The sequence below is a fragment of the Amorphotheca resinae genome, assembly GCF_003019875.1.
Source record: "Amorphotheca resinae ATCC 22711 unplaced genomic scaffold M430scaffold_8, whole genome shotgun sequence".
Classification (NCBI taxonomy): Eukaryota; Fungi; Ascomycota; class Leotiomycetes; order Helotiales; family Amorphothecaceae; genus Amorphotheca; species Amorphotheca resinae.
Genome location: NW_020194478.1, coordinates 1,020,851 through 1,046,645, shown reverse-complemented (window position 1 = coordinate 1,046,645; position 25,795 = coordinate 1,020,851). Strand labels below are relative to the sequence as shown.

The window sequence follows — 25,795 nt, the reverse complement described above, 5'->3', positions numbered from 1 at the left end:
GGGGGGGGGGCCATGGCATGGAAATAAGAACAGCGAGGGAGGGAAGCACGGGAATGATCGAGGAAATGCACGATGATGGGGAGGAATGAGAGAAATGGAATCATCGGTCTCACCTGTGGTCACCTATGGCCGTGTAGTGTTACCAGTATAAGCTTATCCGCAAGTACGTACTACTCTTCTGTAGTCGGATACTAGTACAACTGTGCGATCTGGGTTACGATTCAGACACAACGCCAGACTATTTACCTGTTTACCTATAACGATCAAATCAATGCGTGCATGCAGGCACCGGCCAGACAGTCCAGAGAATATTAGAGGCTGTCCCATCAGTCCTATCGAGTCCCTACCGCCCAACCGTCCATCGCTCTGCAAGGTACAGTATACGGCCATTGTGGAAGCACCCCCCAGGAGTGCTTCAAGCTTCAGGTGAGAGAACGCCCCGGTACCGTGTATATATATGTATATACGCACCGACGACCAAGTATCCCCCTTCTGACGGAGCACACAGGACACAGGATCCATCATCGGTCCCGTAGGCGGCGGAACCCTGGGCCTCCTCAACCCTGGAACACAAGCAAATCCGTTACGCACCAAACGACGCCGAGCGATCCCCCCCCCAGCAGCCCAGGATCACTTTCGCTTCCGCCCTTCTTCTCTTCCTCGACCTCTTCAAATAATCACATCAAACCCTGCCCTGTCAGTCTTTTCCTCGCTGGCCAGCCATTCTCTCTGCATTGCTCTCCCGATCTCCCTCTGTCTTTCGCCCACGCGCTCGCTCTGTTCCCTCCTGCCCAAGGTCGCGTCCTCTGCTCTCTCTTCACCCGGACACGCCCTTCTCTTCCTTCGTTCAGAACAGGGAAAGATCACCTCTTCCGCTCGTTACTGCGCGCCCAGTCCATGCATTGAGGAACGCGCATTGCCCAGATCTTCTCGCTCAACATCCGCTGTCGACAGGCCCGAGCGCTACTCCGACCTCCTGCGCATATATCCCGCGTCGACACGCCAACAGCACTCGAACATTACCAACCTGCCGCGCAGGTCGGTCGGTTGACATCTGTTGGGAAAATCTTCTACTGTCCATGTATATGGGCGCTTGAGGGAGTTACGGCAGAACGAGCAATCCATGCATACAGGCACCACGTTGTGAGCAGTTCAAGGATCCCGAAACGGCCTCGACACAGCCAGCCATTTCCACCGAACCACTACTCCCGTCAGCCCGACGACGCTTGTGAAATTCCACGTCCCCACTGAATGTCCGATAACCTGAAGACGAGTCCGGGCAACGCGTCAACATTGCCATTGTTCCCTGACCAGATCGGGGCCCCGCTCTACACGGTAACCTGTGCGTGACTCCCAAGAATTCATCCCAATCGGCATCCTCTGTTTGGGTTCAGGGCTGATGATTGTGTATCCAAACAGATCCTATCCTCAGCTCGAGTTCCTTCGTTTAGGTACCGGTCGTTACAGTCGTTCATTCCACATCGAATTCGATCCCCAACAGAAATCTGGTCGCCCCCGTCCCCCTTTCAAAGTACAAGCTGGAGACGCTCAGGTCTACCTTGTGAGCGTGCTCACCTACAATTGCCGTTGTCAGTTCAATTCCGATGCTACGTGCTCAATAGAGTCGCAACACTGACTTCCTGGTGCTAGACACGGCTTAGTGTGAGGACCCCGACACCATGAACCGCTTCAGGACGAAGAGGAAGAACAAGGAGGCGGCAGAAGGACTCGGTCGAGGCTCTACAGATTCCGATGCACCCTCAGTACCAACCACGAAGGTTTCAAAGACCTTCCGACTGGGAAAGAAGCAGCAGCCTCAACCGGAGCCCAAACTGGAACTGGATCTGGCCAATGCCCTTCCGCCGTCTGATGATTTTCGGACGAGTCTGTTGATGAGTGGACTATCTGCACGATTCTCTATGCTACGTGAACAGGACGATCCAAACTCGAAGATTGGGAAGGCGAGCGATGACAGTGTTATATTCTCGTCCAGACGACAGTCGAGGTTGAACGATTTTGGCTTTCCATCACATGGACTATCAGATATTGCGGAAGTTTCCTCCATCAATGGATCCATCAGACCTCCGTTTGCCGCTACGAGGGCAGACTCTTACAAGACCACTGGGAGCACCGGGACGGACGAGGACTCCCTACACAGTGGTAGCATAATGAGCCGCCCAAAGCCCGGTGAAGGCAATAATTTATTTGGCGGCCGTCAAAAGATCTACAAGATCCCAGTTGACTCTTCTGGAACGGCCAGGAGTTTTTCAGACGGTTCGTCTCCAGGAATGGGAGGTCGTGCATTATACGAAAATGATGTCAGTCTATCTGCCTTTCAAAGGCTTCGGCAGCGTGAGAAGGAACAGCAGGAAATGGAACGAGAAGAAGCAGAACAGAATGCGCGGTCAGGGTCTCCTCCGCTATCTAACTACAACCGCAATTGGGAGACATCTTCTACTACTTCGTCGGGTGGTCCTTCGATTACTCGGACGTCTACTGCTGCAACATCGGTCACCTCTCAAAGAACGCCCTCACTCAGTGGATCACATACTCCTGTTACCCCTGCCGCAGCTAGTTCAACTAACCCAGGGGTGGAGAGATCTACGACCAAGACACGACGTTTATACGAGACTGGCCTCGATCAACATCTTCACGAGCAACAGTTTTCTGCCATGAATAGGATCGATACTCTAACCAAGCAACGAACGCTAGGAGCCCAAACACCACCGCCAGGGCTCACTTCGCCAACCAGTCTTCCCCATCCCGTTGATAGATGGGACCGGACTCAGATTACAGCGAAAGCAAGCATGCCTAATCTGAGGTCCGCAAGCCCGCCGCCCACTGCGGCTGCAAAATCAACCTTTGGGATGCCACCCTTAAGTCCGCCCATGAGCGATAATGGTGACTATGCTGTTCTTACCGTCCAACCAAATGACAGGGGCAAAGCAACCGCCCTCGGAGCGTTTTCAAAACCTGCTCAACCATATGATGAGAACAAATATTCCCAGAGGCAACTTCAGATGCAGCAAGGTCGGGAGACACCACCACCCCGAAAGCCTTCGCCGCCCGGAACCTTTGTCTCTCGCCAACAGCAACAATTGGAACGCAATATTGCTGATTCAAATACCACGTTTGCGCCTACCAAGTCAGGTTCAAATTCTTCGGCGCCAAGACAATTCCTTCCTCGAGACCGCATCCAAGAGATCACCCCGGAACCTGAGCCCACCGTTGCAGAAGAACAGGCGATTAAATCAGGGACGTTTTTGGCTTCTCCAGATAGCGACTCGTCCGGAAGTGGAGAACCTGTCAAAAGCCGTGGCAATATGCAACCTCGTGATCTGGCTAGCATGTATCGCCGAGATCAGAATACGCCTCTTGAACGCCCTCCGGAATCACAACATCCAGCAAATAGACAGCGACCTTTTGAGCCGCAGCAGTCACCCCTAGATAGTTCGACACGCTCATCGCCCCGGAAACCTAAGTTGCAATCGAATCCAGAGGCATTGCTCAAGCCTACAGTAAACATTCAAGCCGCGCCAACCGAACCCTCAACACTGACTGTTACTACCGACTCGAGAAGATTGAGCGGCATGGTTCGCCAGCACCTGAGAACAGATAGCAACACTTCCTCGGTGTATGGCGCCCCATCATCCGCCGGTCTCGTTTCCCGCTTTCCGACGGATTCCACGGAAACCTTACCACAAAATGAATATGCAACAAGGAATGAGCCGTGGGAGAGAGATGATTGGGACCAACGTTCCTCCAGCGAGAATAAATCCAGCTTGGATATCTCAGTGAATGGTACAAAAGCCGATGGCGTCGTGCCACCACCTCTCTCGGTACGGTCGCCCAATGTTGACGGGGCTGGAATCCAATCTCGCAAGTCTTCTTGGGAGAAAGAGCTGGAGGCGCATCACAGAAGAGATGGAAGTTCAGAGACCCAAAAGGAGAGACAAGACTTCAAAAATGACCTGGCAGCCCGTCGAAGGAGGGTCCAAGAGAATCTCAAGAGTTTTGTGGAGACTGAGAGTAGATCTGCCAGCCCGTTACCTGGAGTAGAGCGGACCAAAGACGTGCTCGCAAAGACCCATGCATTAGGACTGTTGAAACCCAAGACAAGTCGCACCTCCTTGGTGGTAAAATCTAAGGAGTCCAAGCCTGCGAAGGTGTTCGGAACCGGATTTCCAATCAGGAGTAGATCCCCATCTTCGGGCAAGACGAGCTTTGACGAAAATCCTCGCAAGCAGGAAGAAGGGATGGAACGCGTTGACGCAAAAGGACCTGGGTTTTCTCCACCGAACAAGGCCTTCCGACAAGCACGCAGAGATGCACAGCGTGATCGAGAACGCCAGCTTGCACAACGGGTTCAGCAGAGATTGGGAGCAGAGACTGATGGGCTCGAAGGATCAGATAGGCCAGTTGCTGAACAGAGAGGACAAAGTCGTGATAGAGCCCCGCCAAATATTCGTACACGCCAGCGTTCCCCATCTGCATCGAGACCGGCGTCTCGCGCATCCGGTGATCGATCAAGCTCGGATACCTCGGCGGATTCTAAAAGCCGGAATGGTAGATATAGGGACGATCTGGCCAATGCTATGGCAGAAGGGTCATCCAATTCCACCATGACTGTATATGAAGATGTGGTAGCATCTCAATCTGCCACTGTTTCAGATGCTCGATCCAGAAGCCGAAGCAATAGCAGGTCAAACCCTAACGGTCATTCTGAATCACAGATGTTGCAATCAAATCAGATGGGCGCAGGAGTGGATACTGGGATTTCACCAAGACCTTCCCCCATCACTCCATTTTCTAACTATTCCTCTTCACAACCCTCACCTGCGGGTTCGGGGACAAACAACCCAGTAGCTCAAGGATCCCAGAGCCAACAACGCCTACCAACGACCCGTAAGAGATCTGTTAATAAGTCGGACATCTCTGAACCAAAGTTCGTTTCAGCCACATCAAGAATGACTACCGTCAACCTTCCGTCAGGGGCGTCTCTTCAGAACGGCGTCGAGGCACCTCCAATCCCACCTGTCAACCCCAGACGCAAGGTCCGTCCAATGTTTGGATTTGGGAAGAAGGAAGACCCCAACGATTATCCTCTCTCTTCTGCTACGCACTCTACCGAAGAAATGAGTACCTTCTCAGATGATGGCGAACCAAGGCCCAGTGTACGCCAAATGTTGAGAAAGGCCGCAAGCGAAGGCGGAAACCTTAATGCCAGAGCGCGACAGGCCGCTCTTTCAACTCCAAGTCCGGCGATGCCTGAGATTGCTCCAAATACAGGAGCCAGCCCTCCACACCACATTGAGGGCGGCATGTTTTAGCTTTTCCTGTTGATTACAGTCACCTCCACGTGACATTATTTATCACTGCCATATACCCATTCTTCCCTTCCGGCACGTGTAAGATGTGTTCTTTTTTATGATGCATTTCCTTTGTATATTAACCTCACGGTGGCCAAAATTTAAAGGAAGGGATTTGGCGTTCTGGGAGTGCAAGATTCGGATTGCTTCTGGGCCCATGTGGCCGCGTTGGGATTGCTGCTATTTTCGAGAAACCGAGGGGGAGGAGCGTTTACGATATACTGTGTTGATTGATTGATTTGTCTCTCAGCAGGTCTGTGATGTCATGGGCGGATATCTGTAGTTGATGCCGAGGAGCATTCTACCATATATAGATAGAATAGCTCGCGCAATAATCGCTTGAGCCTTGATAAAGAAAATGTATTAGAAATAACTCACTTTTACTACGATTCATGATGGTTCCAAAGTTGAAATATTGAGCTGTCTATCCACGCAGATAGCATCAGCTACATGCTACATCTCGAGTCCTTGAGAACCTTGGAAATGAGGGTCGGGGTACTTGATTGGATTGCACTAAATTTGAAGTCCCTGAATAAGGGTCCTAAGACCTAACCAGTAATCAGCAGACGAGATGATTTACCGGAAGATTTCCGATACTGTTATCTTTACACACTCAGGAGCTGTATATAACAAATAATAATAAACACTTCTGACTTTTACACTACCCACTGCCTAGGTCGACCTCCTAGGTACAGAAGAACTCCATTTCTCGTAATGCCCCAAACCAGGTATATTTCAACGCCATATAACCAAGTACCATCCCGTATCCCCTAAGCCTACTTGGGTATTGAGTATCCTCTCGTCATAAAATCGCCCCCTTTTTGCGTCTGGGCATTGTAGCCCGCACTAGAGAATATACTCTTCAGATTATCGTTGAGGCCCAATTTCCGCCTCTTGTTCCGCTCCTCTTGCTCCTCCAGTACCTTGGAAGTCAACGAGGCCGTAGCAGCGTTCTTGATCCCCGACAGTGCTGGTGTGGAAGTTTCGGTTTTCGTAGTTGTAGTCGTGGCCTTGGTCTCCACCTCGGATTCTCCTCCCTGCTTCTTGCGCTTCTTGCCACCAGGTGCCTTCTTCAACGAATGCGTCAGGCCGGACTCCTTAAGCTTCGCCGCTCGAGCTGCCAGCCGCGCCACATCCTCCTTCGCAAGTGGTAATATGGGAATCACGTTCTCGGCGGTGTAGGGCTCATTGCACTCTACGCAAGTCTCCCCCGCCACCTCTCGAATAGCGGCTTCTGAGAAGGCATGGCCGCACGGCACCAGGTATACAGCTTTAGTATTTGGACCCAGCTCCTTGCTCGTAATGGGGCAGATCTTCTTCTCGTCCTTGCCCTCTTTGGAGATGGAGAATTTGACCTCGACGACGTCGCGCAGGCTCTTGACGCGGCCCTGCAGCAGATCCTCCTTCTCCTTGATCAGCGCGGCCGGCACGTCGTCGGCTTTGGGGAGCAGGTGCTCGAGGATCGCGTCTTTGTTGTATAGCGTGCCGGCGCAATCGGAGACGATGGGCGCGCTGAGTGGCCGGTTCGAGAGAGGGCAGGTGCTCCAGGCGTGGGTTTGGGCTTCGAGCTGCGCGGCTTTTAACTCGGAGGTGTTGGGGTTGCGGGCCGCATTCTTGACCAGCTCGCGTCGCGTTGGGATACTCCCACCATCATTACCCATCGTCGGGTAGAAGTAGTAGAAGTAAAGTTGTGTTATTTGTAGATGCGTCAAGACGTGGTCGTGAAGGAATGAACCAAGTGTTTCTTTGCCGCAGAGGAGGCTCTGGATAAGCTTCTTATCAAGCGACGCTAACGATCTTCGCACTAGCGCGGTAGCCGAGTAAGCAACCACTTTCGTGAGCCTCAAGTGCACCGCCCGTCAGACGATCAACAGCCCGCGAAACCACTTACCCAGATTTTACTTCAACGCCGCCTTCGTTGACGCATATGGACGAGGATGGCGTGTGCAAATTAGAGAGGAAGCCGGCACATGCAGCAGAGCGAAAATGTCGCAACAATCCCTTGAGACGCTGAACCGGCTGGTTTTAGAGCTGAAGTCACGGTTAGTTCGCCCTGCCATCGCAGCATGAAGGAGAGGAACTAACAACGGGGGCTCGCAGACACGATGATACACGAAAGAGAGCAGCATTGGAACTGAGAGAGCAGGTGGTAATTGCAGCAAGAGGTGTGCAGATGATCCTCTCCTCATTCTATAATGGATGACGATGCTCACGAGACCCTAGATTTCCCACAGGAGCGGTTCTTAGAGTTCTACAATGTTGTGAACTCCAGAGTTACGAATCTTATCAGTCATGGAAGCGATCCTTCAGAGCGTCTGGGAGGCATCCAGGCCTTGGATGCCCTCATCGATTTCGATGGCGTCGACGTTGCGCAGAAGACAACCCGGTTTACACAGTCGCTCCGGACTGTCTTACGAGGCAAAGACCTGGTTGCGATGCAGCCGGCGGCAGTAGCGCTAGGGAAGATTTGCAGACCAGGTGGCTCTCTCATATCTGAGCTTGTGGAGGCCGAGGTCAAGACGGCACTAGAATGGTTACAATCAGACCGTGTGGAGGAGAGACGGTACAGTGCGGTTCTTGTTCTCAGGGAGCTTGGCCGTAATGCACCGACATTGATGTACACCTTTGTCGGTCTTATATTTGACCAGATATGGGTGGGCCTGCGCGATCAACGACTCCTGATTCGGCAGACTGCGGCGGAGGCCATTAGTGCCTGCTTCCAGATCATCAGAGAGAGAGACCAGGCCATGCGGCAGACATGGCAGGCAAAGATCTACGATGAGGCGATCCAGGGAATCAAACAAGGCTCCGTGGAGTACATCCACGGTTCTCTGCTTGTGATCAAGGAACTGCTTCAACAAGGAGGCATGTTCATGCACGAGCACTACCAGGAGGTATGCGATATTATATTCCGGCAGAAGGACCATCGAGATGCACAGATCCGCCGCACGGTAGTGTTGCTGATACCAGAGCTGGCCAACTATTCGCCGGCAGAGTTTGCACAGTCTTACCTCCACAAATTCATGGTATTCCTATCTGGCATGCTGAAGAAGGATAAGGACCGAAATGACGCCTTCTTGGCGATTGGAAATATTGCAAATGCGGTGAAGAGCGCGATAGCACCATATCTGGACGGGGTGTTGATCTACGTGCGGGAGGGACTGAGCCTTAAATCGTAAATAATGCATCTTCTTGAATAGTTGAGGATAATGCTAACGATGAGTAGGAGACGAACTGGCACGGTCGATCCGGTTTTTGACTGTATCAGCAGACTGGCTGTTGCAGTGGGCCAAACCCTGAGCAAATACATGGAGGCCCTTCTAGATCCCATTTTCGCCTGCGAGTTGACTCCAAAGCTTACCCAGGCGCTTGTAGATATGGCATTCTATATTCCGCCAGTCAAGCCAACGATTCAGGAGAGATTGTTGGATATGCTGAGCAATGTGCTCTGTGGGGCGCCATTTAAGCCTTTAGGAGCGCCAACTGCGAACACTATTGTTACGGCACCCGTTATTCCCAAAGATTCTAAGGATCCACTTGCATATGAGCATCGTCAAGCTGAGATCAAGCTGGCACTAAACACATTGGGAAGCTTCGATTTCTCCGGGCATGTGCTCAACGAGTTTGTTCGTGACGTTGCAATCAAGTACGTCGAAGACGAAAACCCCGAAATCCGAGAGGCGGCAGCTTTAACATGTTGCCAACTTTACGTTCGCGACCCTATCGTCAACCAGACCAGCTACCACGCGATTCAAGTTGTGAGCGAGGTCATTGAGAAACTCCTCACAGTGGGTGTGGCGGATCCTGATCCTGGCATTCGAAGAACTGTACTCGCAGCTCTGGATGAGCGTTTTGATCGTCATCTTGCCAAGGCGGAAAACATTCGTACTTTGTTCTTCGCCCTTAATGATGAAATATTTGCAATCCGAGAGGTTGCTATCGCTATCATCGGTCGGCTCACGCATGTGAACCCGGCCTATGTTATACCTTCGCTCCGAAAGGTCCTAATACAAATGCTCACCGAGCTTGAGTTTTCCGATGTCGCGAGAAACAAGGAGGAGAGCGCGAAGCTCCTGAGTTTGCTTGTACAGAACTCGCAGAGGCTAATCAAGCCATACGTCGATCCTATGATCTCTGTCCTGTTGCCGAAGGCTCGAGATCCCAGCCCTGCAGTGGCTGCAACTATTCTCAAGGCCATTGGCGAGCTTGCAACAGTCGGCGGTGAAGATATGATGCCATATATTGATAAGCTTATGCCGATTATCATTGAGGCTCTACAAGACCAAAGCTCTTCTGCCAAACGAGAAGCAGCTCTCCGAACCCTCGGACAGTTAGCAAGCAATTCAGGTTATGTGATCGATCCGTACCTTGATCACCCACAACTTCTCGAGATTCTCCAGAATATCATCAGAGGTGAACCTCAACGAGGTCCACTGCGTCAGGAAACCATCAAGCTTATGGGTATCCTTGGTGCTCTGGACCCCTACAGACACCAGCAAGTTGAAGAACGATCACCAGAGATGCAGCTGCGCCTTGAATCGAATCAAATGACGGATATCTCTCTCATGATGACTGGTCTCACACCATCGAGCAAGGAATATTTCCCAACTGTTGTGATAAACGCGCTTCTCCAGATTTTGAAAGACCAATCTCTGGCTCAGCATCACGCGCTCGTCATTGAGGCAATCATGAATATATTCAGAACATTAGGTTTGGAGTGTGTCTCGTTCCTCGATAAGATCATTCCCGCCTTCCTGAGCGTTATTCGGAGTTCTCCTACTAGTCGCCTTGAATCATACTTCAGTCAATTGGGCATTCTAGTTACAATTGTCCGACAACACATTCGGAACTTCTTACCCGATATTGTGACGGTTTTGCAGGAGTACTGGAACGTGTCTCCGACTTTACAAGCGAACATCCTTCAATTGGTGGAGGCAATTTCGCGATCGCTTGAGGGCGAGTTCAAGATATACCTGGCTGGTCTGCTTCCACTCATGTTAGGTGTGCTGGAGAAAGATGTTTCAACGAGACGTCTACCTTCCGAGCGTGTTTTGCATGCCTTCCTGGTCTTCGGATCTAGTGCCGAAGAATACATGCACTTGATAATCCCAGTCATTGTCAGTGTGTTCGAGAAGCCGCAACAGCCATCTTTCATCCGGAAGTCTGCAATCGAGACTATCGGCAAGATCTCGAGACAGGTCAATCTCAATGATTATGCGTCCAAGATCATTCATCCATTGGCGAGAGTGCTGGCCGTCAATGATAGTTCCTTGAGGATGGCTGCGCTTGACACCCTCTGCGCGCTAATCTTCCAACTTGGGAAAGATTACCTACACTTCGTTGGGACCGTCAACAAATTTCTCCAAGCACAAGGTATCCAGCATCAGAACTATGAGCTCCTAGTAAGCAAGCTGCAGAAAGGAGAAGTCCTGCCGCACGATCTGAACGCCGAAGACCGCTATAACAACAACATCGACGAAGCGCAGTTCGCAGATGTTAATCAGAAGAAGTATGATGCAAATCCCGTACACCTTAAAGCGTCCTGGGATACCACTGGCAAGTCGACGAAGGAAGATTGGCAGGAATGGATGCGCCGCTTCAGTCTTACTGTTTTGCAGGAGTCTCCTAATCAAGCACTCCGATCATGTGCTTTTCTGGCAAGCGTGTATCCCCCGCTGGCAAGAGAGTTATTCAATTCGGCTTTTGTATCATGTTGGGGCGACTTGATTGATCCGTATCAGGTAAGTCACACACCGTTCACCCTCTGAAGCTTGGCTAATCTTGCTTGAAGGACGATCTGATCCAAAACATTGAGACGGCGATTCGATCTCCTCACGTTACCCCCGACCTTCTAGGTATCTTGCTAAATCTGGCTGAATTCATGGAGCACGACGACAAGGCTCTTCCAATTGATATTCGAGTTCTAGGCCGCGAAGCCGGTAGATGCCACGCATGGGCCAAGGCCTTGCATTACAAGGAACTGGAGTTCTGCCAAGATCAGACCAGTGGTGCTGTTGAAGCGTTGATCCAAATCAACAATCAACTGCAGCAGTACGATGCTGCTATAGGTATCTTACGAAAGGCCCAGTTATACAAGGATGGCATTCAGCTGCGCGAGACTTGGTTCGAGAAACTTGAGCGCTGGGAGGAAGCACTGGATTTCTATCAGAAGCGCGAGAAAGAACACCCTGACCAAGCAGAAACCTTTGATGTTATCATGGGAAAGATGAGATGTCTACACGCCTTGGGAGAATGGGAATCCTTATCCACGTTGGCTCAGGACAAATGGCATACTTCTACTCTTGAGATCAAGCGTGCTGTTGCACCTCTGGCTGCCGCTGCGGCCTGGGGCTTAGGCAAATGGGATCTCATGGATGACTACCTCAGTGTCATGAAAACCAACACTCCCGATCGATCATTCTTTGGTGCCATTCTTGCCCTGCACCGCAATCAATTCCGGGAAGCAGGCCTTTACGTCCAAAAGGCCCGAGAGGGGCTGGATACAGAGCTAAGCGCTTTGGTCAGCGAGTCTTATAATCGAGCGTACTCGGTCGTCGTTCGCGTGCAAATGCTGGCAGAACTTGAAGAACTTATTGTCTACAAGCAAAGCAACAATAATCCCGCCAAGCAAGAGACCATGCGGCGAACTTGGGAAAAGCGACTTCTTGGCTGTCAGAGGAATGTGGAAGTGTGGCAAAGAATGCTGAAGTTGCGCGCATTGGTTATCTCACCCAAAGAGAATATGCAGATGTGCATCAAATTCGCAAACCTCTGCAGAAAGTCGGGTCGGATGGGATTGGCTGAGAAGCATCTGAAGATGCTTATTGGAAGCGAAGAGAGCCTGGACATGATGCTACCTTTCACTGAGAGTGGCGAGTTCCGACGCGAAGGCCTAGCTGCGATGAAGAGCATACCGCCACAGGTTAATTATGCCGTGCTCAAATACCAATGGGACTCGGGAAAGCAAACCCAGGCTTTGGAGGCTCTCAAGATGTTCACAACAGAGATGGCAGATAGACTGGATGCTGCGCAGATGGCCGCTCAGGGCATGAACGGTGGAGGCGATGCCAACAGTATGAATGGCAATATGGGGTCAAGCAACGGTTATGGTGGCCACCCCATGTTTACACCTAAAGGTATGGCCGAACATACAGTGCTCCTTGCCAGGTGCTGTCTCAAGCAGGGCGAATGGCAAATAGCAGAGAAGAGAGGCGACTGGCAGCATGATCACGTTGACGACGTTCTATCTTCCTATCGCGCTGCAACACATTTCAATCCCAACTGGTACAAGGCATGGCATGCGTGGGCGCTTGCCAATTTTGAGATCGTCCAGGCTATAAGTTCACGAGATCAGGCCACTGTACCACCAAATATTGTTATCGACCACGTCGTCCCTGCAGTTCGTGGATTTTTCAAATCAATCGCACTTTCAGCCGGGAGCTCTTTGCAAGATACCCTAAGACTTCTAACCCTGTGGTTTGCTCATGGCGGTAGTCCAGAAGTAAACGCGGTTGTGACTGAAGGCTTTTCTTCCGTCAGTGTCGACACTTGGCTGGAGGTCATTCCTCAACTTATTGCCCGAATCAATCAGCCAAACACCCGTGTTAGACAGTCGATCCACAACCTGCTTGCAGATGTTGGTAGAGCGCATCCGCAAGCTCTTGTCTATCCGTTGACAGTAGCAATGAAGTCCGCTCCAAATACTCGGCGATCAAGGTCTGCTATGCAAATCATGGACAGTATGCGACAGCATAGTGCACGACTCGTTGAGCAGGCCGACATTGTAAGCCACGAGCTTATCCGAGTTGCGGTGTTATGGCATGAGCAATGGCATGAAGGTCTCGAGGAGGCGTCAAGGCTGTATTTTGGAGATCATAATATCGAGGGCATGTTTGCCACCCTGGCTCCATTGCATGATATGCTCGACCAAGGCCCAGAGACGCTTCGAGAAATATCCTTTGCCCAAACCTTCGGTCGCGACCTCCAAGAAGCCCGTGAATGGTGTTACACCTACAGACAGTCAGGCGATGTTGGCGATATCAACCAGGCATGGGACCTTTACTATCAAGTATTCCGAAGAATTGCGCGCCAACTGCCGCAACTCAATAATTTGGAACTGGCATACGTGTCGCCCAAGCTTCTTCATGCTCGTGATCTGGATCTGGCTGTTCCCGGAACTTATCAAAGTGGCAAACCAGTCATCCGGATCCTCAACTTCGAGTCGACGTTTACTGTCATCTCTTCTAAGCAACGCCCTCGAAAACTTAGTCTCAATGGTAGCGACGGTACTGCATACGCATTCGTTCTCAAGGGCCACGAGGATATTCGTCAAGATGAGCGTGTTATGCAGCTGTTTGGCCTTTGCAATACGCTATTGACCAACGATTCGGAGTCTTACAAACGACACTTAAATATCCAGAGATATCCTGCCATTCCACTGTCGCAGAACTCGGGTCTGCTCGGCTGGGTTCCAAACAGTGATACCCTGCACGTCTTGATCCGCGAGTACAGAGAAAGCCGCAAGATTCTGCTGAACATCGAACACCGTATCATGCTGCAAATGGCTCCTGATTATGACAATCTGACCCTCATGCAAAAGGTTGAGGTGTTCGGATACGCTCTGGATAACACCACTGGCCAAGATCTTTACCGAGTCTTGTGGCTAAAGAGCAAGAGTTCGGAATCTTGGTTGGAGCGTCGGACCAATTACACTCGATCTCTTGGTGTAATGTCTATGGTCGGATACATTCTCGGTCTTGGCGACAGGCATCCATCGAACTTGATGCTTGACAGGATCACCGGCAATATCGTCCATATCGATTTTGGTGACTGTTTCGAGGTTGCTATGCATCGTGACAAGTATCCGGAGCGGGTGCCCTTCCGATTGACTCGAATGTTGACCTACGCAATGGAAGTTAGTAATATCGAGGGAAGTTTCAGGATCACTTGTGAGAACGTCATGAGAGTGCTGCGCGACAACAAGGAGTCTTTGATGGCTGTTCTTGAAGCCGTAAGTAATTGCCTTGCTCTTATCTTGCTAAATTCTAACAATCAAATAGTTCATACACGACCCTCTCCTTAATTGGCGTCTCACCGGCGACACTGCCTCTCCGCCAGGTCCCCATTTCCGTGGGGAACGGGACCGCCGCGAGTCGCACATTGCCAATGAAAATCGCCGACCCTCGATGATAGACGGCGATCCATCAGCTCACGTGCCTCAAGTTCCTACTACAGCCCCTGGGGGACCACCATCTTCACGACCCCGTGCAAGAACAAACTCGACTGCTCTCGGAGCTGGAGGGCCCGATGTCGACATGGCAGAAACGCAAAACGAAAGGGCGGTGCAGGTGCTGAACCGGGTCAAGGAGAAGCTGACTGGCCACGATTTCAAACCCGAAGAAGAATTGACGTACACTCTCCAAGTTGACAAGTTGCTGGTTGAGGCGACGAAGCTGGAGAATTTGTGCCAGCACTACATTGGATGGTGCAGTTTCTGGTGAGGAGAATTTGTGTAGCTAAGTTGCGAAGGCAGTTTGCGCTGGTTTTAGAGAGATATCTCTTTTATGATGGATGGCTGGCTGGCGTTTTTTGAGCGATGCTCTTTGTAAAGGATATGGAAGAAGGCTCCGTAGCATTATGGAGGAAGCTACAGCGCATTTGTGCATATTCTGAAATCTTCCATAGCGGCACTGATTGCACTGGAAAAAGGCGTCACTAGGGCGTCGGCGATGAACTAATTAATTACGTTGCATACACCTTGAGCTTTCTGGCTGCTGGGTTGTTTCTAGTGACCGGTGTCAATTTTTCGTTAATACCAACAAGTAAATATATTGGGGTTGAACAAACAAAAATGGAATAGCAACGCCATCTCAGTGCTGACTACAGGTACTCGGTCAAGATGTCACTCACTGCGAGGCTGAGAAGTTGCCGTGGGCGGGACATCGGAGCCGACGCTACGAAGCTTGTCTTGTAATATACCACCCTGTATTAACCCCTTTTGTGTGATAGTGATACGAGGAAGATTCGCGTGAGTGAGGCGCAGATCCTTGGCATGTAACCATGCATCAAGTTATCAAGTTATCAAGATCCAAGACCCCTTACCTTACTGTACAGATTTATGCCCAGGGTCCAGATCAGCTGACCAGATTCTTCGTCAGCAACGGTCTGATACACGGAGAGATTTCCGCATCAGGCAAGCAGCGGACAATATCCAATCATAATCGACGACTGTCGTGCCAATAAAGTTTTAACCATGCCCTTATTGGGCAAGCACTTTTACCCCTAGTAGGACTAGCGTCGTTTCTGGTTTAGGTGGGATAGCTCGTTTTCCTTGGACATCTTTGCTCATAGGCCGTCCGTCTTCAACGCTCTCTTTCTTCATGCCTCTCTCTTGACGCGTTCCACCAGGGTCAGGAGATATAGTTAACCATCTTCGTAGCCTCGGCGTGTCAAGGTCGCGGCCCGCTATCCATCCCATGTTGAATGGTGGCGCAGCTTCAAGTCCCTGTTTGCACTACTGTATTTGTCTGAATATTCCTCTTCAATCTCGAAGAAAAACGAAGGTTTCAACGCCGAGATGTCCGGCGAGGTGCCAGATTCTTATATAGACGGCGATTTGCCCGCAGATGGTCTGCAGCCGGACTACGCTGCTCCACTCGGTTTGCCAGCCGCAAGGCCCAGTGATAATTCCCCTATGAACTATGTTTCCAATCCCAGTTCATCAAGTCTCAATCTGTCGGCCGAGCAGAATGTGATGAGGGACATAGAAGAGATCTTCCGATTGGAGGAAGAACAGCCGAAGGAGGGTCAAGAGATGGGAGGCGATGACGAGGAGGAGCAGATCGATCTTGAGGACCAGCAGAGGAGGACAGCGAAGCTGAAGGGCATTTTGCCAACGTTAGCCCAGCTATGGTGGTCTAATTCGGAGCAGATCGATCCAGCCACAGAGAAGCTGGCGGATGGAAGTCGAGATCGTGAGTCGAAGCTTTTTCAGCAGCATAGGTTTCTACATTTGTTTCATATTTCTTCCGTACTTGTTTTAACTCCGGCACGTGTACTGAAATATACTCTTTTTCTACGTATCTCTCTATTCGTGTTGAGCAATCTTCAAATGTCTGACAAGTTTGATGCCTATTCATACTGATCATCTTCTCAGCAAAATGGCGAATACCTCTGGGAGATTCTGGGATTCTCAATTTCTTTCTTGAGCTATTGAGTGCACATGAACTGAGGAGTACATTGAAAATCTATGTTCTACGATTAATTGGCAACTCATGTGCAGATACCGGTAACATCCCTTTCTCTAACCTGTGTGTAAAAAAACAAGCTGACAATCAACAGACGAGAATCGGGCGCGTGTAGTTTCTTCAAACTACTTGCCGACAATCATATTGCAATTGAACGATTCTTCAGCACTCCCTTTCGCAATACCTGTTTTGTACAACATCTGTATAGACTATGGTAAGTCCCAAGCTATCAGAGACCAAGGATGTGTTACTGATATCTGTAGAACCTGCTCAGGAGCAAGCATCGAAATCATTTTTGACTAGGGAGCTTATTGGGCTAGTCACGGGCCCAAGAAGGTTGGAGGCCAAACCCTTCGTTGGGTATATATGTAAAATTTTAGAACTTCTCAGCACTCAAGGTACGTATGAAAATATTGGGTCTACTACCTGGCTAATTCTGGCACAGCTTCTGAGGCTGAGCTCGCCCCTGCGAATACCGCCACTATTCTTTTGAAAGTAGCTGCATATTCTAGAACCAACGCACCAGATGTAGACGAGTTTGTTAGTATCGTCAACACTGCTGTAGCGTATCTACAACATGAGAAATTCCAACAAGATCTGATTTCAGGGAGTGCGCTCGACTCCGCTCTTACGGTCTTGGTCAATTCCTATACACGGTTTGACTCCCATCCTACAACCGAGACAACTGAGGGTCCTGCACCAGATGAGGATGACGCAAAGCTGCTCCAACAAATGCGCAGCAGTCTCAACCAAGTTCTATCAGATGTTTCGGCATTGCCAGAATTTAAGGAGGCAGTTCCTGTCGTCTCGCCATTCAGCAGCTCCCTCCGACGCTGGCTGTCAAGTCCTCAGCTGCAGTTACAAGTATGTGCATGCATTATGCTCGGGAACCTAGCCCGCTCAGATAGTGCTTGCGAAGAATTTGTCCACACTTGCGCAGTCCACAAGCCTCTTATAAAAGTCATCACAGACGCAAACGACTCCCAACTCCTCCATGCCGCTCTTGGCTTCCTCAAGAACCTCGCACTCCCAATCAAAAACAAAGCAGCCTTGGGCGATGCCGGCATATTTGATGTCCTGCCCCGCCTCTGGCTACTCGACACCTTACCACAAATCCAATTCTCCTCGATCTCGCTCGCTCGCCAACTGGTGAACGGCACTTTTGACAACGTCCGACGGGTCTGTCTTCGTCTATCCGAGGACCCCGATTCCCCCGCCTACATGCGTTCTAATCTCTCCCTCCTAATAGCGCTCTTCGATCGCACCGACGTCGAGCCCATCAAAATGGAAATCGCACGACTCATCACCGCTGTGTGTCGCGTCTACAACACGTTCAAGGGGCGCGACGAGGCGGAGATGGAGCGCATGCGCAAGAAATTCTTCGCCATGCACCCCGACGCCGGTCGACCGCTGGGCTTCATGGTCTCCCAAGACAAATGGCCCGTAGTACGCAGCGAGGGATGGTTTACCTTCGCGCTCATGGCGAGATATCCGGAGGGCGCTCAATGCATCAGTGATCTGATGCATGACGTGGCCGTCTTCCAGCCTCTGGTCCATCTCCTCACCGGCAAGAACCTCATAGACTATAAACCGGCCGCACCATCACCCGACGAGACCTCTCCCGCGGAATCATCTCCTGCATTAGGGACGCCGGCTGGGGTGCCGCTGGAAGGGCAATCACCCGAGAGCGTGAAGCCAGGCGCGCAAGCAGCGGAGATGGCGCGAATTGATCGCGAGAATGCCTTGGTGCTGGTGAGTGAGCTGCTGAAGAACCGGGGGAGCGAAATGGCGATAATGCGGCGGGCGCTCTTTGAGGATCTGTTGAAGGGAGGCAGCGCGGCGGTTATGTCGTACAAGGAAGCGAAGCTGGGTGAGAATCCGCCCCCGAGACCCAAGGATGGGAAAGGAAGCCATGATGTACCAGAGGTGGCGGAGCAATCTGTCTATGAACTCTCCTAGATCCTAGATTCTCGAAATGAAAATATAAAATATATCAAATAGGAGTGAGTGGGTGACAGGTAGAGAGTAGCCGAATGCTGGATGGAGGTCTGCGCAAACGTCGACAGTCTCTAAAGAACTGAGCGGATATAAATAAACTCAAGATTCTGATAGGAAGATATCTAGATAGCATGTTATTCAACTACCAAGAAACAATCTCCCACTACTTCGGGCAGGAAGAACAGTTCTACGGGATAATAGAGCGAGAACAGCGGCCGCTTGAAGGAGTTGTCAAGAAGCGTATTGATATCACCATTCGCTACATCAAGAATAGCTAACCTAAGGTAAGGTAAGGTACGAACCATATCACAACTGAGAGAAATCAACTGGCCCAGTCAACTATCGTATTATCTCCCACTAACTACACCTGATATATTTGATCTACTGACTTAACTATCACTGGCTTCTTGCCGCCCGGAAACACATAGTTAATGCTCTCTTTCATTCCGAGTCTGGGAATTGATTGGTTTCGGGCACTTGATCAAATAATCCGCTGCATTTATACAGTACCTGGACGATGCTTTGGGGCCTTTTTCTCAAAGTCGGTGCCTATAGTAGAAGTATGATTTTCACAGCGGCCGTGGATGGACATACACAGTAGGGAATCTTTCTATCTTATCCAGAGGAACTACACGAGGATCGGAGAAATTTGATTATATATCCTCCTATATACGAACCCATCAATAGCCCCTCTTTCGATCCACAACATTAATGAGTTTCTTCCCCTGTTCCAACAACGTCAGATTCCTCTCCAGAATCTCAAAACTGCGTTCCAGATACATCGTTCCCATTCCACTGACATGCGGCGTGACCGTCACGTTCTCCATATCCCATAACTCGCTGTCCTTATTCAACGGCTCGGGATCCGTGACATCCAGCGCCGCGCCCCTCAGCCCGCCCTCTTTCTTCTTCAAGGCCGCAATCAACTCATCTTGGACTACGATACTACCTCTTGCTATATTCACGACGAATGCGTTTTTCTTGCCCAGGATCTCGAATTCTTCCTTCCCGAGGAAATGCCGCGTTTCGTCTGTTAAGGGGACGGCAATGAGAAGGACGTCGATATCTTGGGAGAGGAAGTTGTGCAGGGACGCTTTGTCGAGCCCGCTATACCATGCCGAGGGGATAACGCCATCTGGATCCCCGGTTCTGGGGACAATGTAACCGGTGTCCTTTTTGCTCTCCGGGGTCGTGCGCGGGGATGCCGTGTAAGCTATTACGTCCATGCCCAAGGCTTTGCAGACATTTGCAGCTGTGATGATCCGTCAGCATTGAAAATAAGAGAAGGAGGGGAACATACTCTGCCGGCCAATACTCCCGTATCCTAAAACACCAAGGCGCTGACCAACATAATCTTTAAGCTGTCCAAACTCGGAGTGCTTCCCCCACTTATGCTCTTTCTGGAGCTGTAGGAGCAGCTTCTCTTTATGCGCAAAGCTGAGCATCTGCATGATGACCCATTCTGATATCTGAGGGCCGTGGATTCCAGAGGACGTCGTCAATGGGATCACGGTGTCTTTGTATATGGGAGTGCTGCGGACGTGATCTATGCCAGCGCTGAAGAAATGGATGAACTTCAGATTCGGGACCAGTTTTGGATCGGAAGGCAGCGAAGCTAGAGTACAGAGAATGGTCGCTTTCTTGAAGGTCTCTATAGCAGGGTCAGTAGATTGCTTGTGAGAGGGCAGCAGAATCGGTACCGTCGGGGATATCCTTCGCATCCGTGTTCCAAGCCCTGCTCGCCGTAATTGGCTGCAAGATATAGGTGAATTCAACCTGGGGGTGCTTCTTTTGAATATTACGAAGGATTTCTGTCGGCTCAGGAAATGGCAGGATACACAGAATGTGTTCCTTCTGCACGCTCGGCGCTTCCCCCATGGTGGTTGGTGATTGTGTGTCTGAAGCAGATAACGGGATCAATTGATGAAGATGAGAAAGAGAGGCTGACAACAAGCCCTTCAGGGATACTTGAAGATGTGCAAGGAATACTCCGAGGTGGGGGTGTTGGAGGGGTTAAATAGATAATCCGTTTGGGAATGGTAGATGGTTGAGGGCGGGATGTCGTCTTTCGCGCCTGGAATGACGGTTGTCAGATGGATTATTTTGACAAACCCCCACCAGGAGCAAGAGGCGCTAAGATAAGAGCGATAAGGTCACCGCGGCGTTCGTTACTGTTCCATTGCTTGTGCCGCCTTACATATTTGAACGTGCTTCCTAAAAGGTGCGCATTGCATTGCATCGCAGACGAATATCGGAAAATATATCCATAGCATCGCATTTTAAAATCTAGCGCAAAATCGACAAGTTCCGCGTCCAACGCTCTAAAGCACCATCTACTTACTCGCAGCTAACTGCTGCTGTCGAGCCAACTCATCGTGCTCCTCAATATCCGTAGCCTCCCAAGGATAACAAATCCAAACATCTTCCACTGTTCTAGCTGCCAAGTACCTATTCTCGTTGAGCATGTCCTCTGGAAGACGGCCTTTCTTCACCTTGTTCTTGTTCTGGAGCGAAAACGGTCAGCGCATGTTCGAGAGCTTCCGAGACTGTCGCAGAGAAGGACTTACATGCAGAACGAATATCGAGAAGATGGTCTTCTCCCCCTGGTAGCCCAGTTTCTGTCTGGCGAGCTCAACATCTTTCTCCAGTTCCTTGACCGCGTATTCCAACGTCGTCCTCGTATCATCGACCTCATCCACGATCAGGATCCGCTTCCCGACCAGGTTCTCCATCTCCCCCAGACTCGTCAGGTCGACCCACTGAGTTCGAGTGACTTTGGTCCCGGGCTGCTCGACCTCGCCAGGAGTGTTGGAGGCAGACGGGTGGGTGGAAGGGAGGGTTTCGTAGAGGGACAGGCCGATCGCTTGGATAGGGATGTTGGGGGAGCCGGGCTGCTTGAGAAAGGATCGCAAAATTCGAGCAGGCACGTAGCCACCACCACCGATGGCGATCATGAGCTGAGGTTGGAATTCTTCCAGAATGCGGGGCGCGGCCTCCTGGCACAATTTGTGGACCTGTCGCAAAGACGTTAGTTCTGCCTAGACTAAGTGAGGGGCAGAACTGACCTGATTGTAGGTCACATATTCCTTGACGACCATTTTGTAGGTGGCGCGACGTGCCCTCCGAGCTTCTGTGAGAGATGAGGTATCCAAGGGTTCTCTTGGAGGTGCAAAGCTCTGCTCTGGAGGGGGGGGAGAGGGAGGGTTTCCAAATATTAGAGAAAAAAAGAATCAAGCTAAGGAAGGTCAAGAGGCAGAAAAGCGACTGGCCTTCGCTAGCGCATCTGATAGCTTCACTCTAATCGCTATTAAATCTGAGAAATCTCCGAGCCCTATGGGTCACTTGCGGGTGTGTCTTTATGAGATTCCGAAAGACTTCTATCATACCCCGCCATGCGCCGATATCCGACCCAGCCTTGTCGGCAGCCTTGCACGATGTCAGTCTTCGACCCCGCCTCGTGCTGTGAATACAATCCTGCCACCGTCCCTTGCTCAGAACTATTCTCTGTTTCTTAAAGTGAACTTTGGCCTTGAAAGTTCTAGGGGACCATCATCTGCTTTGAGGAGAGTAGTCTATACTTTGCCAAGTCAACATCAAGCGTTAACCTCAAGCGGACCAGCGGTTCACTACGGGAACATGCCTTCCATAGTCATATCCCGCAGTATAGACGGCGGTTGGAAAGGAGTCTTTTTTGGAAAGGGCACTAGGGATTACTCGGAGGAGAATGGGGCGAAGAGGGAGGATATTGAGGGCAATTATCATCTGGAATCGCTGGCATTGCTATCATACAAAGGGCCCGTCAACCTCTGACAAGGAAACTGAGTTGATTGCGGGACCTGGGTTTAGGGAGGGATTTACACCTAGCTATTCTTACAGCCGGATATACCTATCAAGGAACATAATTATGAGGGTTGGGAGCTAAGGAGAGATTATCTCTTGCAAGGTATTCATTGAATCATTGATAACTGTCATATTGTATCTATGCTTAAGTATTCTAATGGCTACAATGCCTACTTCTTGGTGGACAAGTCATGTTGCCAATCTTAACTCTTACCTACAGCTATGCTCTTCGTTCCCGTAGATAGACAAGTCCCCTCCCTAACCCCCTCGATCGGGGCCCCAAAAAAACAATCAAATTCACTCACCTCCCCCCAAGGACCCAAGTCCTTATATCAAAATAAGCAAAAGCATTTTAACGCAGAGCGCGGATGGTGCTGTTGTTAGGTTCCAGGCGTGTTTAGGGTATAGCATCCCGTCCTCTCTAACACCCGTTCAACGACTCATAAGACGTTTTCCTTTTTTTTTTTTTTGGCTATTTCTCCCCCTCCTTTGACCATTCATTATCCTTTTCTTTTATTCTATTAAACTCCTTTTTTTTTAACACTTACTTCATGATTCAAAATACAGTTCTGTAGGGAAATATCTCACATATAATGCGAAGGTTGTTTAAGGGCTAAAAGTGAAAGTGAATATAAAAACTCCAATCTTGCAAATCGGCGCTAGCGCCCCCCTTTTCCCCATCCCCATCCCCTCCCCCACAAGCCCATAGACTTATCATTCGAAATAAGCAAAATCATTTCGCGGCAGAGCGGATAGCTCTGTTGGTTAGGTTCCAGGCGTGTTAAGGGTATAGCATCCCGTCCTTTCTAAATATTCTAAACCCTGCCGCAATTCTTTTTTTTTTTGGCCCTCCTTGTTTTTATTATTATGGATGATGGTTTTATTTCAATTCGAGTCTTTTTTCTATTTATTTGATTTTTGAGGAAGGGAAGAAGACGCGTTGGCGGATCAGTAGTAGGTTTTAAAATCGAGAGAGGGGTTCGAAAGATCGATGTTGATATCACGTGGTAGAAGAGAAAGAAAGGGGCAGTTTCACTATACTACCAGCATATTGATTCCTGGGATCTGATTTCCACTTCTGAATGATTTGTACTTCTTCCCTTGATTACTTATTGCAAGCCAGCCTCGGTCCATACATTATAAATATGCTTGTGAGCTCTTGAAGAGTCTCCTTACACCTTTCTCACTCCCCTTTTCTAAAGTACCTGACATTACTTACCTGCTGCAGCTCAAGATGTTTCAGTTTTCAACCGTCCTTCAAGCGGTTGCCCGAGGGGATGAATTGTGATGGAATGATGATAGGTAAGATTAGATACTAAGTCTGCATTATACAACATATTAAATACATTATAAGACTTTTCTTCTTTTTCTTGCCAGTCACCTCACATCGCTGCTCTTTTCTCGTCCTCAATCCGCTTATCCTCCTCCGCCACCCAGTCCCTCAAGCCCTGACCTCTTAGAGAACTAACACCTCTCCTCACAAGCCCACTACGGATAGCCCTAGCATCCCTCTCATAGACCACATTAATAACCATCAGACTCGCAACGAACAGCCCTACATCCCCGCCCCGGATACCCCTCCACCAACCCCGCTTCTTGCCTACCTTCCATAGAGAATCCAAGCTCGCTCTCGCACCGTATAGGAATTCGCTTCTTGCATCCCGTCTGACGATCAGTCCCCACAGGCCCCCAAGAATACCACCCAAAAAGAATCGTTGGGTTGAGAGGAAGTGCTTGGGGAAGAGCTGTTGGAACAGGCAAATAGAGGCCCACGAAGTGCCAATTGACCCCGCGAGGAATGTAGCGTAGCGTAAGATGCGCGATGCCAGCGAGTTAAGGGTCAGAATAGGAGAGCGGTAAAATGATCGGTATTTCGGGAGGGAGAGCACAACAAAGATAAGAGTGAAGAAGCGGGTTAGTCGCGGAAAGATCCGGATCCAGTATGTGAGGTAGGCGCGGAGACAGGAGGGGTCAGAGGGGTGAAGTGTGGCGCAGGTTAGGGATGTTATTAAGGGATGTGCGGGAGAGGTTATAGGGGAGACAGCGGCGAGAGCGCTGGGAAGAGTGGTGCGGTCTGGAAAGAGGATGGGGGAGATGAAGGGTCTGAGCCATCAGTTCTGATTCGCAAGGAAAATGGAAAGGGGGGGACATACGGATATTTGAGACGGGCCATGTCGCCCAGTTTGTCCACCACCTCATCCGTGCTCGGCCAAGGAAGATTAGACGGGTAATCCGCCGGTCTGAAGTGAACGTACTGCGGGCTGTTCTGGAGTATGAAATCGCCATACGCCTAGGTTCGTTAGCCCAAACTCCTTCTCCCATTCCCCATCATGAGACGTACCTTAGGGAAACAATCCCTATCAAAAACAAAGGCATGCAACAGCTGCCCACACGAGAACGGGAAGAGCATCCAACTTCCCCACCACCAGGGCCGCTCTAGTCCACTCCCCTTTCGCCCCCAGATCCAGCCCTCATCTTCCGCGTGATTATACGCAAATTCAGCCGCTCTGCTTAAAGCATATATAGCGATCGTGATCCTCAGCTGATCAGAGGGGTAAACCGCTAGCATGACCCCTGCCAAACTGGCACCAACAGCGGGCGCGAGACTTGAGGTCAGAGTCCTGCTCGTCCTTTTATTCCGCTGTCGAAAGGGGCGCGCTTCCGGGGTCAAGAGATGTGCACGAAGGCGCGTGAAGAAGCGGTAGAGGATTCGGTGGAGGAGGAGGATTGTGGACAGCGATAGTGAGAGCCTGAAATTCGGATTCCGCCATAATGGTATCTTCTTCCCTCTATACATTCACACCCAAATATCAGCTTTTTCTTTACCATTAAACAAGAAGGGACATACCGTGAACTCTCCAGTCCCAGCACCCTCTCCTTGGCTAAAGACCAGAGCTTCAGCCCTGCCCCTGTTGCAACAAAAACCCTCAGAGCTGCCCTTACAGCAGCTGCATTGTAATCATCGCGTCCGTGTCTCTCCACCAACTTCTCTACCTTGGCTACGCTAGGCACATTCCTCTTCAATACTTTCGAACGCGAGGTTATGTATTTGTGCAGGGTTTCGTATTCTTTCGCCGAAATCGTGTAGCGCAACGCGTTGCGGAGGATGGGGTCTGTGGTTGATTTCGCGGACACACGTGGGCCTTTCGAGCCTTCGGCTGAGGGAGACGCCATGGCGATTTGGATGGATATGAGATGAGGTGTGGTGGTGTTGAAGCTGATCGCGCGAGATGGCAGGTTGAGCTATCAGCACGTGAAAATGACCTCGGCTGTCAGGAGGCTTAATGTGAGAGCGAGTTGAGGTTATGATAGGCATTCGATTTATCATACAGAAACCAAGAA

At 50.4% G+C, this 25,795-nt stretch overlaps 7 protein-coding genes across 7 annotated transcripts; 3 read left to right on the top strand and 4 right to left on the bottom strand.

The window, feature by feature from the left end:
* The first annotated feature begins 1,498 nt into the window (after positions 1–1,498).
* Positions 1,499–5,351, top strand: M430DRAFT_256820 (hypothetical protein). The gene is made up of 2 exons (XM_024865279.1): positions 1,499–1,589; positions 1,651–5,351. The coding sequence occupies exon 2, from the start codon at positions 1,680–1,682 to the stop codon at positions 5,328–5,330; it is 3,651 nt and encodes a 1,216-aa protein (XP_024719699.1). The 5' UTR covers positions 1,499–1,589; positions 1,651–1,679; the 3' UTR covers positions 5,331–5,351.
* A 507-nt stretch (positions 5,352–5,858) lies between these two features.
* M430DRAFT_35870 (hypothetical protein) lies at positions 5,859–7,096 on the bottom strand. The gene has a single exon (XM_024866830.1). It carries the CDS (start codon positions 7,028–7,030, stop codon positions 6,146–6,148), a length of 885 nt encoding a protein of 294 aa, XP_024719698.1. The 5' UTR covers positions 7,031–7,096; the 3' UTR covers positions 5,859–6,145.
* A 259-nt stretch (positions 7,097–7,355) lies between these two features.
* On the top strand, positions 7,356–14,869 carry M430DRAFT_20405 (hypothetical protein; the record flags this gene model as incomplete). The annotated part of the gene is made up of 6 exons (XM_024864289.1): positions 7,356–7,411; positions 7,470–7,534; positions 7,593–8,544; positions 8,596–11,110; positions 11,161–14,379; positions 14,429–14,869. 6 exons carry the CDS (start codon positions 7,356–7,358, stop codon positions 14,867–14,869), a joined length of 7,248 nt encoding a protein of 2,415 aa, XP_024719697.1.
* A 1,313-nt stretch (positions 14,870–16,182) lies between these two features.
* On the top strand, positions 16,183–18,574 carry M430DRAFT_105192 (hypothetical protein; the record flags this gene model as incomplete). Its single annotated transcript, XM_024860986.1, has 5 exons — positions 16,183–16,342; positions 16,525–16,656; positions 16,710–16,829; positions 16,879–17,013; positions 17,061–18,574. 5 exons carry the CDS (start codon positions 16,183–16,185, stop codon positions 18,572–18,574), a joined length of 2,061 nt encoding a protein of 686 aa, XP_024719696.1.
* A 719-nt stretch (positions 18,575–19,293) lies between these two features.
* On the bottom strand, positions 19,294–20,491 carry M430DRAFT_20403 (hypothetical protein; the record flags this gene model as incomplete). Its single annotated transcript, XM_024864288.1, has 3 exons — positions 19,294–19,865; positions 19,914–20,264; positions 20,314–20,491. The coding sequence occupies 3 exons, from the start codon at positions 20,489–20,491 to the stop codon at positions 19,294–19,296; spliced, it is 1,101 nt and encodes a 366-aa protein (XP_024719695.1).
* A 455-nt stretch (positions 20,492–20,946) lies between these two features.
* M430DRAFT_104500 (hypothetical protein) lies at positions 20,947–21,639 on the bottom strand (the record flags this gene model as incomplete). Its single annotated transcript, XM_024860931.1, has 2 exons — positions 20,947–21,117; positions 21,181–21,639. Coding segments are annotated over 2 exons (630 nt in total), but the record flags the coding sequence as incomplete, so codon positions are not given.
* Positions 21,640–23,835: 2,196 nt separating this feature from the next.
* Positions 23,836–25,670, bottom strand: M430DRAFT_142488 (hypothetical protein; the record flags this gene model as incomplete). Its single annotated transcript, XM_024862769.1, has 4 exons — positions 25,302–25,670; positions 24,795–25,242; positions 24,607–24,743; positions 23,836–24,556 (listed from the first exon to the last, which is right to left on the bottom strand). The coding sequence occupies exons 1-4, from the start codon at positions 25,625–25,627 to the stop codon at positions 23,836–23,838; spliced, it is 1,632 nt and encodes a 543-aa protein (XP_024719693.1). The 5' UTR covers positions 25,628–25,670.
* Positions 25,671–25,795: the final 125 nt, after the last annotated feature.